General features: G+C 47.1%; 1 protein-coding gene across 2 annotated transcripts in view; it reads left to right on the top strand.

Annotated features, from left to right (window-relative positions):
• Positions 1-10,674, top strand: part of SLCO3A1 (solute carrier organic anion transporter family member 3A1) — a 289,096-nt gene extending 278,422 nt beyond the window's left edge. Inside the window, exons 10-11 of one of the 2 annotated variants that reach the window (XM_070618553.1) lie at positions 859-1,101; positions 10,009-10,674. In XM_070618553.1, coding sequence (XP_070474654.1) covers positions 859-1,101; positions 10,009-10,091 — 326 coding nt within the window. In that variant the 3' untranslated portion in view covers positions 10,092-10,674. Of the gene's footprint in view, positions 1-858; positions 2,326-10,008 lie in introns of those variants that run through there. The other variant, XM_070618543.1, reaches the window with a different exon arrangement.
• The last annotated feature ends 1,035 nt before the right edge of the window (positions 10,675-11,709 follow it).

Raw genomic sequence — 11,709 nt, forward strand, 5'->3', positions numbered from 1 at the left:
TAACAAGCGACAGCGCTGGAGAGCGCTAAGGATGTGCTGAGGAGCCTGGGCCTGGGGAGTGGGGAGCTCTGCCAACCTCGTTAGCACTGATGGGACGATGCCACCCATCTCCTGCCATTCCAGTCCGATCATTAAAATCAAGGAAGTGCTGCTTCCTTCAACAACCCTTCCCCTCCCAGGCTGCCCTCTGAAGGTCCCTGAGGAAGGAGGCCCTGAAGTGTATATAACACAGACGTTCTTATTCTGGCGATCGTGGCTGGACTTCAGGGGTCCCATGAACCCCCCATCTATATATACGCGTGTACACTGACACAAGGTCTAGTGTACTCGTGTTCAACTTCTGGGCCCTCCTGGTTCCAGCTCCCTCTGCTCAAGAGCACACACAGCCGCAGAAGAACAATACACAGAGTAGGCTGCCTCTTGGCCACGCCCTCTACGAGGTTGCACTTCGAGTGACACCAAGAATGTGTCGCTTCGAGAAGGACTCTCTCTCTTCCTTGTCAGGCTCTCTGCAGATGAGGATGATGATGTTAGCAGCTGTCATTTATTTTGTGTTTACTGTGTGCCAGGCACTGTTCTAAATGCTTTTCCTGTATGGAGATGAGGAAACTAAAGCACAGAGGGCTTAAGTAACTTGCACGGGTTTGTGCAGTAAGCAAAAGGCGAAGCTGGGATTCGAACTCAAGCAGTTCAGCCTCCGGACAGGGTCCTTTCACCCCTGTGCTGTAGAACCACCAATTATGACACGTTAGCCCACAGTCGTGTGAGCAGAAGTGCACATGCAGGGAGGAGGAGCCCGTCCCTACACCCAAGCAGCCATCAGAGCCCGGACAGTAAATGTTCTTTTCCCTCCCGCAGGCTTCATCCCCCCACCCCTCATCTTTGGGGCCGGCATCGACTCCACCTGCCTGTTCTGGAGCACGTTCTGTGGGGAGCAAGGCGCCTGCGTCCTCTATGACAACGTGGTCTACAGATATCTGTACGTCAGCATCGCCATCGCGCTCAAGTCCTTTGCCTTCGTCCTCTACACCACCACGTGGCAGTGCCTGCGGAAAAACTATAAACGATACATCAAAAACCACGAGGGCGGACTGAGCACCAGTGAGTTCTTTGCCTCTACTCTGACCTTAGACAATCTGGGGAGGGACCCTGTGCCCGCCAACCAGACACATAGGACAAAGTTTATCTATAACCTTGAAGATCATGAGTGGTGTGAAAACATGGAGTCCGTTTTATAGTGACTGAAGGAGGGCTGAACTCTGTATTAGTAATCAAAGGGTCATTTTTCCTAAAAAAAAAAAGAAAAAAGGTTTCCAAAAAAAAAAAAAAACTCAATACACACAGACACATACGCACATGCACACACGCACACATATACACGACCTTTGTCTTTTTTTCTCAAAATCAGAGCCAGACAGGATTCAGAATAAAGAAAGCATGGGATCATGTTTTTGGTGTGCGACCTGCTGGGGCTCAGAGTCTACTCTTGGAAGGCACCTCGTGCTTTTTCAGGATGCCGACAGCTGCAAGCAACAGGCACTGGCAAATTCAGGGAACAGTGGTGGCCAGCTTGGAGGATGGACATTTCTGGATATACATACACATACAGAACAAAAAAATATTTTAAAAAAAAGTCTACTATGAAACACAAGTTGACAACATTGCCAGGATAAGCACTAGTGACACACCCCGTGCCACCCTCCCCCTCCACGGGGCTGGGGAGGCACGCAAGTCGGAGGAACGGAAGCTCGCTCCTCTCTCTAACTTTCGCAATATGGGTCACTGTGTAGACGACTCACCCAGTCTGCATGTGGTTCAAGGCCCCAGAGTTCTCTCAGCGATGCTAATGGGTGATCCGTGCTGGAGTCTGTAATTGGCACCTCTCACCAGCTCCATTTCCATGTTCAAGACTGAGGGCCCAAGGGGGAGCGGGGCTTGGGGGGCCAGCACCTCACCTTCCCCCCGCAGCACTTCCCAGTGGTGGGCGCCCGCCTCCCCCCCCCAGCCCCGCAGAGTGACCTCAGGAAGCAGTGGGCCTCGCCTGGCTATGACTGACTTCGCTCAGAGCCGGCGAAACCCAACATAGTCCAAGTCATTTGCTTACATTTGCCAAACATTTTGCCATTTTTAAAGAGAAAAAAATGCAATGCATATGAATTTCAAACTGTTGTATGTATAATCCTCTAATACTATTTTTAACTACTTCTAAAATCTGTGTTAACCCTTCAGTCACTAACACAGTTCTCTCGGCCGAATTTATTATGCTGGTTGCTTTTACTTTTCTCCTTTTTTTAATGCACCAAAAATATAATGTGATTCAAGGGATGCAATTAATCTATTGTAATTTTTTATCATTTTATCCTCATTTGGATATTCTGTGAAAACAACAAGAATATACAATGTGTTACAAGAAGAAAAAGAAAACGCTTGAAAAAGAGAGTGTATATGCAGCCTTTAAAAGAATCACACTGGAGACAACAGGGGATAATGTGATGAATTGCAAATCTGCCTTCTCCTTCTCGCTTTATTCCCCGTGATTCAGTGATCACTGTCACGGGAAGCCCTTTTATATTCATGTTTCACATTCCAAGAGGCGTTCTTTTCAGCCTGCGGAGGAGACTCGCTTAGATGTGGGCTGTGTGTATGGGCGCGGTGCTTCTGGGGAGAGGCAGGAGAGAAAGAACAGTTCCATAGCACAAGCTGTTGAGTGGTCTGTGGTGTCTGTGATAAGGAATAGACCCACAAGCTCCTGAAGCTCCCTCCTGGCCAGTGCATGGAAGTGTCAGTAATGTTTTCTGGGTCAGTCTTGAACTAAGAGGCCTTTGTGTGTGTTTTGAAAGTGGCTGAACCTCAAACAGCTAGAGAGCAAACCTCTCGTTGTTTGGGGTAAGAATTATGGGAAAACCTCTTGCAGCCAGCAGACTTGGCCTTATAAGGCCATTCCCATAAGGGGACAGAGCCTATGTGCAAGTGCACACATGCTCACACCCCCACTTAAAGGGCCCAGTTAACTTACCTTTCGTGCATCTTCTGTGACCTTTGTCCAGGCCACTCATGGCCCTGGGAAAAACCTCAAGGGCTGTTTGGTTTGGTTTGTTTGCTTTTTCACCTCAGACACATATTTGCAGTTCACCCAGAGGGCAAGAAAAGAGTCAGGAAAGGAGAAAGGGGATGGGGAGAGGAGTGCTGTGCCAAATTTTTAACTAACGCCGTAAATGGGGCATTTGAGTGACAGCCCGAAACTAGAGAAACGCCACTGAGGAAGGACAACCACAAGAGAAGCTTGTGTCGTGGTGCGCAGCCACTGTGATCAGCTGCCTGGGACAGGATGCTTCCGAAACAGCCCTTTCATCTGCTTAGTTTTAGTCTGCCCTTGTTGGTGAGAATGGGGACACTCGTCAATATGTTAACCAGTAGACAGCAGGATTGTTTTCCAGCCAATTCATAAAATATGTATGCTCTGTCACTCCTGAGGTTTTGAAACCGTTCTGTAGAGGTTTGGGGTTAGTTTTGCTTTGAAAATGTATTGCTAATAGGTCACTGCCCTCAGATATCATTGCATAGCTGTCCAAACTCGGTACACACACATTGAGGCCCCATAACGTAGCGTTTCCTGGGGCTATTTGTGTTTTTTCAAAAACCGGTTTTTGAAAACTCTTTGCATTTTGGATTTTTTTCCCTAAGATTTAGAATGAATGAGAATAAGATATTAGGATGACAAAGGAAAACAACTCCAGGGCTCAGTTTTATCAACAATTGGATATAAATTTAAAGTCCCCTTTTGCAAATGGCTCTAAAGTGTGTGGTGTCACCTTTTAAAGTTTTAATTTCTCTCATATACTACAGAACAGAAAACCTAGCCTGCTTTTAATTTTGCTTTTGTGCTACAAAAAAACCTTTGTACATACAAAGATCCGGTCCCTTGGTTGGTGGGTCTTGAGTGGTATTTTGAATGAAGAGATTTCCCGGTAAGGTCTCCATTGGACTTAACAGCAAAGAAAAATGTAAGGGATGGAATAAACTAAAAAGGGAACACGCAAGTTCTCTTCTCTTCTGCTACCAACTCCTCCAGCATCTTAGGGGAACATGCCCAGGGATGGATGAAAAGGTCTCCCTTTGCTGCCCCTTTGGACAGATTTTTCACTCCTCCATACAGACCAAGAAGGTTTTTACCAATATTCTTCCCGCGAATGAAGTAAACCCATTTCGTAAAAGTACCCTTCTCTCTGGGGGACCAGCTCACCGTCTCCCTTCAGCCGAGGGTGTGCACAGTCAGGGAAGATTGGCAGCTTTACTCCCTTCTTCCCGCCTCCACAGAGGAAGGCTGTGAAGCTCCAAGGCATCCTGGGGACACTACCACTCCAGAAGCCCACAGCATGCGGGCTTTCCACACAGCTAACGAAGGAGCAAGAGAGGCTTCCTCTCATGGTCCCCCCTAAGGAGTCTGCTAGTAGCACTTAACAAGCAGAGTAATTAGGGGAAACCAAGAGCTTCTAAGGAATCCTTTGACAGACTTCCTAATGTCTCCCAAGCAGGAAGGAGTGTGCTTCTCCCTAAAAATCGCTGCTTTCTCACCACCTTACAGTGGAAAGTCTCCTCTGGTGATGATTTTCAAAGTTTAGTTTAGTGGTGTCTGTACATTCAGGTTCCTGATTCCACTTCCCTGTCCCCAGTAATGACCTACAGCTTCCCCTCACTCAGGCATGGCAAGATTTCCCATCCCTTCTTGTTGTAAAGCACGCAGGCCTGAGGTGACCCACGGAAATGTTCCGCACAGGGGCAAACAGCCAGTCCCCAGGATGAGAGCCACACCACTCCTGAGGAATTTTCTCAGGGAAAAGGATTCTGCCTTGGTTGCCAGTGGATTCTCTTCCCCACTTCCAGAGGAGGCCATTCATTGAGGAGCATGTAAAGTGGAAATATATACATGTATATTCCCAGAGAAACTCTGGGTGGAAAAGTAGCTGTGAGCTCCCCATGCACCTGCAAGACTGGTTTTCTTGCTGCCTGCTGTTCAGGTCCTGGGAAGCGCGGTTTCTCCACCCGGTCGGGCCTGCCAGACCTGTATGCTGTGCACTGCTCGGGGGGTCCTGAAAGCACTCCTCAGCAGTGTTAAGCAGTAAAGGTCAACATGTAGAAATCAATGTGGCTGGTCATACAGTCAAGAGCAGAGGGAGAAGGACAGGATAAACTTCTGTTCCAGTTTTGTGGAGTTGCGCTCTATTTTATTGTTGTTCGTGCATTTGGTTTGGTTTGGTTTGGTTTGGTTTAGATGAGAGGAAAAAACCAGGCAAGCACTTTTTTAGTCCAATAGACAGAATATTTGCTGTCTTGGGCTGTTTTGATCTGTCTTGATGGCTTGGAGGAACCAGGCGTTTGTCCAGAAGCTGGGAGAAAGTACCAGACAGATAGCAGACTTGATTGCTCCCCTGAGCTCATCCCTCTCATCAGCCTCCTCTCAACCAGGATCTGTGTTTCCCTTCAGGTTAGAATCCAGGTCAAACTCCTACGAGCTGCCACGTTCTCCAAGAGAAGGTGCTAGTGGATTTAAATTCAGCCTCAAAAAATAGTTTGGGACATAAATGCAGTCCTCCTCCTCCTCCCTCTGCCCTTCCTTCCTTGTGCATTATACCCACCTCTCCCAACTCAGTCCAAGTTCTTGAGTTCTCAGCAGCTGTGAGGACCTCATCTCATAGAGCAACTGGCACTAAATGTCAGCCTTTGGACCTAGCCCCTCTGGGGTATTGTGATTGCTCAAGAATAAATTGGTAAGGGGGCCAGCCCAGTGGTGTAGTGGTTAAGTTCATGTGTTCCACTTCAGCCGTGGCCTGGGGTTCGCGGGTTCAGATCCCGGCCACGGACCTAGCACCGCTCATCAAGCCACGCTGTGGCAGCATCCCACATAAAATAGAGGAAGATTGGCACAGATGTTAGCTCATCGACAATTTTCCTCAAGCAAAAAGAGGAAGATTGGCAATAGATGTTAGCTCAGGGCCAGTCTTCCTCACACACGCACAAAAAAAGAAGAAATTGGTAAAACAGAAGAATCTCTAACTGGTGGAATATGCAAGAAAGATATTTTTGTTCAGATGCCACTCACAGGGCCGGTTGCCTAGGATAACATGTAGAATCTACACTCTCTGCACACAGCCACCCACCCACGCCTCCCCTTTCTCACATCTGTAGGTGACCTCAGACTGCTTGGTTATCATGGCAAAAGAATATGAGTTAAAAAGCCTAAAATGGGAAATTCAAAAAGCAAAGCATCGCCTGTATCTCAGAAATCTGTGACTGTCGTGGAGACGGGGACAGAATTCATACTGCTCAGAGACTATCCACGTGGTAGCATGATTTTCCTTTGCATGGTTAGTGTCATTTGGAGGTACGCGGTATGAGCTTGATATTTTCTAAACATATTTATTCACTCATTTCTTTATTAAAACTTTGGCAATATGCCGGGCCCTGGACCAGATACAAAACGTGGAAAAGACATGGTCCTGTCCTCCAATAGCTCACAGTTCAATGAGCCAGACAGACCTGAAACAAACAAAAGCACTAGAATGCTGTTAAGAGCTGGGTCAGTCTGTCTGTCTGGGTGCAAGGCACGCTGATTCATGGTGGTGGTACGTTCTGCCTTGTGGCATCGAGAATCGGGATGGTTTCAGAGAGCTGGTGCTGGAAACCAAGAATTAGAGAGCAGTTCACAAAATTTCTGTAAACAGCCAGGTGGTAAACATTTTAGACTTTGAGGACCAGAAGATCTCTGTTGCAACTGCTCATCTCAGTTGTAGCATGAAAGCAGCGCTAGACAATGCATGGCTGCAGTGGGCTGTGTTCCAGCAAAGCTTTATTTGCCAAGGCAAGCTAGGGTTGGGTTTGGCTAAGGCCCATAGTGTGCTGATCTCTGTTCTGGAGCGCAGGCTGAGGTCCGAAGCAGCCCAGCATGTCTGGGGGACTCGAGCAATTGAGGCTGCTCTAGCACGGGCTGAGTCATGTGTTGGAAGGGTCCTTCAGCCAGGTGTCCATCAACCCTGATGTTCCTGACCGCAGGAATCTAATTCAGGGATCCCATTTTCCAAGAATGAGGTAAGTACCCCGTTATTGTCAGGTTTATAATTGAAGGCAACATGTCTTTCTCTTGTGAAATGAGGGGAACTTGAACTATACAATCAACAGTCCCTTCCAGCTCTGACACTCACTTGATAGTTCCACCAGAGTAATCATCCTTTTTCCCTAAGGGAAATGAGCCTAGAAATAGGCATGGGAGGTGAAAACGTAGGAACTAGAAAAAGAAGGAATCCAGATACTGAATGGTATTTCAAATCTCCTCCCTCCTTCCCATCAACATAAAACATTGGCACTATAAAGCTAATAGATAAGCCAGGTGGAATAATTGGTAAGCTCTAATAAACTAACAATCATAGTAGCTAACATTTACCAAGCACTTACCATGGACCAGCTTATTACATGTATTAGCTCGTTTAGTCTCAATAATAGCCTGTGAGGCAGAGACGGTTATTAGCATCAGTTTACAGGAGAGGAAAATGAAGCTTGGAAGGGTTCCAGAATTGGCTCAAGGTCACGAAGCAGAGCTGGGAGTCAAACCCAGGGCTATGAATCCAAAGCCCGTGTTTTTAGCCTTTGTGGATATTCCCCCCCTACCGGGCAGACTTCAGAGACCCTCCCCACCTTAGGGACTGCTTCATCAGGAAGACTCCGGCTCAAAGGGACTGTGGGGCCCCACACCCTCTCACATGCCCCCTGATATAGCAACCAGGACTCCATGACAGCTATATTGTGTGGATGTCCGTGCTTCCTGTGTTATTCCTGGTCTAAACCACAGAGCTCAGTGATCAATTTGTATGGGGTATTCTACCGGAAGTGGACAGGTAAGAGGAAACGGGATTCCTGCATTCTAATGCTTTCTGAAATGCACGTTCAAAGCACTCCTCAGTGCTGGTCATCAGCTCCAGTGGAGAGACCCAGACACCTCTCCCGCTGGCACCACTGCATCCACAGCATCAACTTCAAGAGCTCAGCCCAGGGCCTTGAGACGCAGTGACACAGGTCACCCTTTGGATATGTCTTACTCTATTATCAGATACTAGGCTTTTAGGAACAGAGTTTCTAGACTTTTCTATTTTTGTGCTAATGACTGAGGCCAATAATCACTAGGTAATGATTAGCATAAATTCTGAATTTTTCCATAAGGTAAAGTGATTATGTTCTTTTGCTATGAGCAAATGGAACAACATAGTAAATTTTCTGGAGGTTTAACATTCTGTAGGTTGAGATTTTGTCATCCCATTAAATCCCTTGAAACAGTGATTTTCTTAAAGTCATGCTAACTTAATACAAGATAACTCTCATGGAGATATGTTTGTCGAGACAGTTTGGTTTTATAATCTAAGGCCATAAAATGAATTGGAAGTATGCAATGTAGGAAGTTGCATTACAAGAGGAACCCCACTAACACAAATTGTGCTCTGGTCCAGCACCTTTAAGGAAGGAAGGGGTTGGGAGCTCAAGTTTATTAAGAGCCTGCTTGCCCACGTGCCAGGTGCCATAAAGGCATGATCCCAGGTCATGCTCCTAGCAGCTTTCTCACAGCAGCCCTATAAGGTAAGTATAATTTTTTCCACTTTACAGATCAGAAAACTAAGGCTGAGTAAACCCAAGCTTCCCAAGCTCACACAGCTAGTTAGAAAAGTCAACAGAAGCCAATGCCAGGTCTGTCTGCCTCCTGAAGCAGTGCTCTTTCCCCTATGCCACATAGCCACCAAAGTGAGAACACAGAGCTGGCTTCTTAGGAAGCTCCGATGAGGCCAACAGGGCATCTCTTATCAGGAAAACCCCCACAGAAGTCTGTACTTTCATAAAGAAATGAGCCAAGAGCTAGCTGGAGGTGAGAACCTCTGCAAAATTTAGCCTACAGGCACAGGAAACTAAAATGAGAAAACTTTTTTACATTAATAATGAAACATTGGAGACATTTAAAAACACTCCTCTTTCCTTCCATCTTAGCCACGTCAGCAGAAGCTTTCCTCTGTCTTACTCATTCTGCACGCAAGAACCAACCCCAGCTCTCTTGCTTCTGTCCCACTCTCCCCAAGCCCCTGCCCCCAAGGCTTCCAGCAGTTCCCCCGGGACTACAAGAACCCGAGCCTTGGGAAAGTCGAGGAAGGATGCTCCAGAAGCTATGGGCTGCTGCTTCTATAAGTCAGATCTCAGCTGCAAAATCCCAAGGAAAGGAGTGACATTTCCAAATTGTCACCTTTTGTACCAGCGAGTCAGAATCTAAAGAGGACAAGTAAATGAGTGGGGACTGGTATGGCCCCCCTCTGCCTATCATTGAACAGGAAAGCTGCATGTCACAGTCAATGAGATCTACGCAGCTTGTAAATCATCACAGGGACTAGCTGAGTTCTTAATGCCTTTTAAATGAAGCCACCGCATCTATTTTGGAAGTGTGGCATAGGCTTAAAAACCTTGCTCCAATGAGATTGTTTCATTCAGCATGCAGTAAAGATCTGTGGCTACGTGAGAAAAACTGGTCCAGAATGCTAGAGGAGAGAGCATGACATTAAGACGCAGGAGGTCTTCTCTGGCCCTTAGCCACCTCTCCAGTAGAGACTACAGTGACACTTCGAGTCCTAGAACACGAAGTCTGTCACTGGTGATTTATATAAGATAAGGATAAGTTCATGACTGGCATATATCTGTTTAATTCTCATAGAAGAAACATCCACGTGGGTGTTGGTATAGTTACATAGATAAATATGCTTCTCAGAAAGATGTGGCCTTGCAAAGGGTCTTTGGGCTTAGAATCTGGGGGTTCCATTGGGGTTACATGGAGCAAAACCCAGCATTTTATTGACATGACTTCCTGCCCTTTTCCGTTCCACTGGAAAGCCATGATACTATTATATAAGCCTTAAAAAAAGTAGGAAAACCAGAAAAGACCGATCTCTCTTTCCTCTTGGCTCTTCTTCCCTCCTCCCCCTTTAGGCACAGAGTACCAAGACATTGAGACTGAGAAAACCTGCCCCGAGTCACATTCACCTTCAGAAGACTCCTTTGTGAGAAGCTGAGGGCCTGGCCCTCATCCTCTGCCTGCAGAGAACAGCCTGACACTGCCCGCACACTTCGCGGGCCTGACTTAGTGTGCTCTGCCCGCCCGAGAACCCAAGGGGCCCTGTGTGGATTCTCCGGCCAGTGTGTGGTCCTTTGAGGCCCCAAGCACAGGCCTGTGACGAGGACTAAGGAGGCGGCTGTGGTCAGGAGTCCTCCAAACCCTCGGAGTAGGCATTTTTCCCGGGTCCCTCAAGAGTAATATTGAGCCGGTATGCAAATTCCCTTATGCCTTCCTTCCGGTGGCTCCTGTCGGGGTGGCCTGCTGACATGCTTTAGAAAACCCCAACTTGGGAATGCTGCTCTCACCGAGGGCTCCAACAGTTCTGAAATCGGCCGAGATTGGATTTTGTTAGGAGAGTTCAAAAATCACCCTGCTTCACAGAATGGAGGGGGAAAAAGCACATACTCAATAGATTTTGAGTGTGGTATTCTGTATTTTTGCAGCTTATATTTTCCAGATGAGCAGTTTAGAAATATATGATGTAAAGTACATACTGTACGTTTGCTGAAAATTATATTAAAAGCACTATTTTAATTCTTCCTCTGTCTCATGCTGTAATCTCTATTATCTTTCTCTCTTGTGCCTCTGGATAGGACAATCCTAAAAGATTCTTTAGAAGAGTGTTTCTGGCTGTGTGTGTCCTATATTTATGGGCTTTGAATTGTTCAAAAGAGCATGGTCTCTGGAGCCAAAACAGACCTACGTTCAAATCCTGCCCCCAGCACTTGCTGCCGGTGTGGCCTTGAGGAAGGGATCTGACTCCTCTGATCCCCAGTTTTATTATCTGTAAAATGGGAATATTGACACCTGCTTTCTACATTGTGGTAAGACTTGAGATCCCGTGTGAAGGCACCAAGCACAGTGTCTAGCACAGAATGGGCACTTGATAAATGGTAATTGTTCACTGCTACCCACCTCTGGCTGGAATGAGATGCTCCACAGCACTGATAGACTTGTTGAGACATCCCATCGTCCTGTACTGTTACTGTCTGGTTTTCCTTTCCGATTCTCCCACTGTCTGTGAACCCTGGGGAACAGGGAATGGCCTTCTGTCAGAGTATCTGCCTAGTATAGGACGTGACATTTCATGGACGACCAATATACAATTGAATGAATGAATGATGAACCAACAGCCTCAGACTCATCAGCCTGTCTGGCTTTAACTACAGTCACATTTCTCAGAGGCAACGGCAGCATTTGCCTTCCCTTCTCTAAGTCCATAGACGCTCCTACAAGCCTCACCATGGATGGAGCTCCAGTCACCTTCCCAATCCTTGCCAGGCCTTTTCCTAATTAGCTAGCTTCTCCTGCACATCCTTAGTCCACTGACTGGACTCCTACCTCATATAGACAGGTTGGCCAGGTGGATGCCTGCCACTGACATGCATCTTAGAGTCCCCGCTACATTCGTCACATCCCTGGCCAGACTGGAGCACCAGGAACTGATGCTCCCCCTTCACCTTCTGAAGAAAAGACCCCAAACAGCCCCAGTGCTCTTGTGGGGCTGGTCACGTTCTTCCTATCTCCTTCCAGCCTGGATCTTGCACTCTTCAGCCCCACCGTTGTTTGCAGTT

Source organism: Equus przewalskii, chromosome 1 (genome assembly GCF_037783145.1).
Source record: "Equus przewalskii isolate Varuska chromosome 1, EquPr2, whole genome shotgun sequence".
Classification (NCBI taxonomy): Eukaryota; Metazoa; Chordata; class Mammalia; order Perissodactyla; family Equidae; genus Equus; species Equus przewalskii.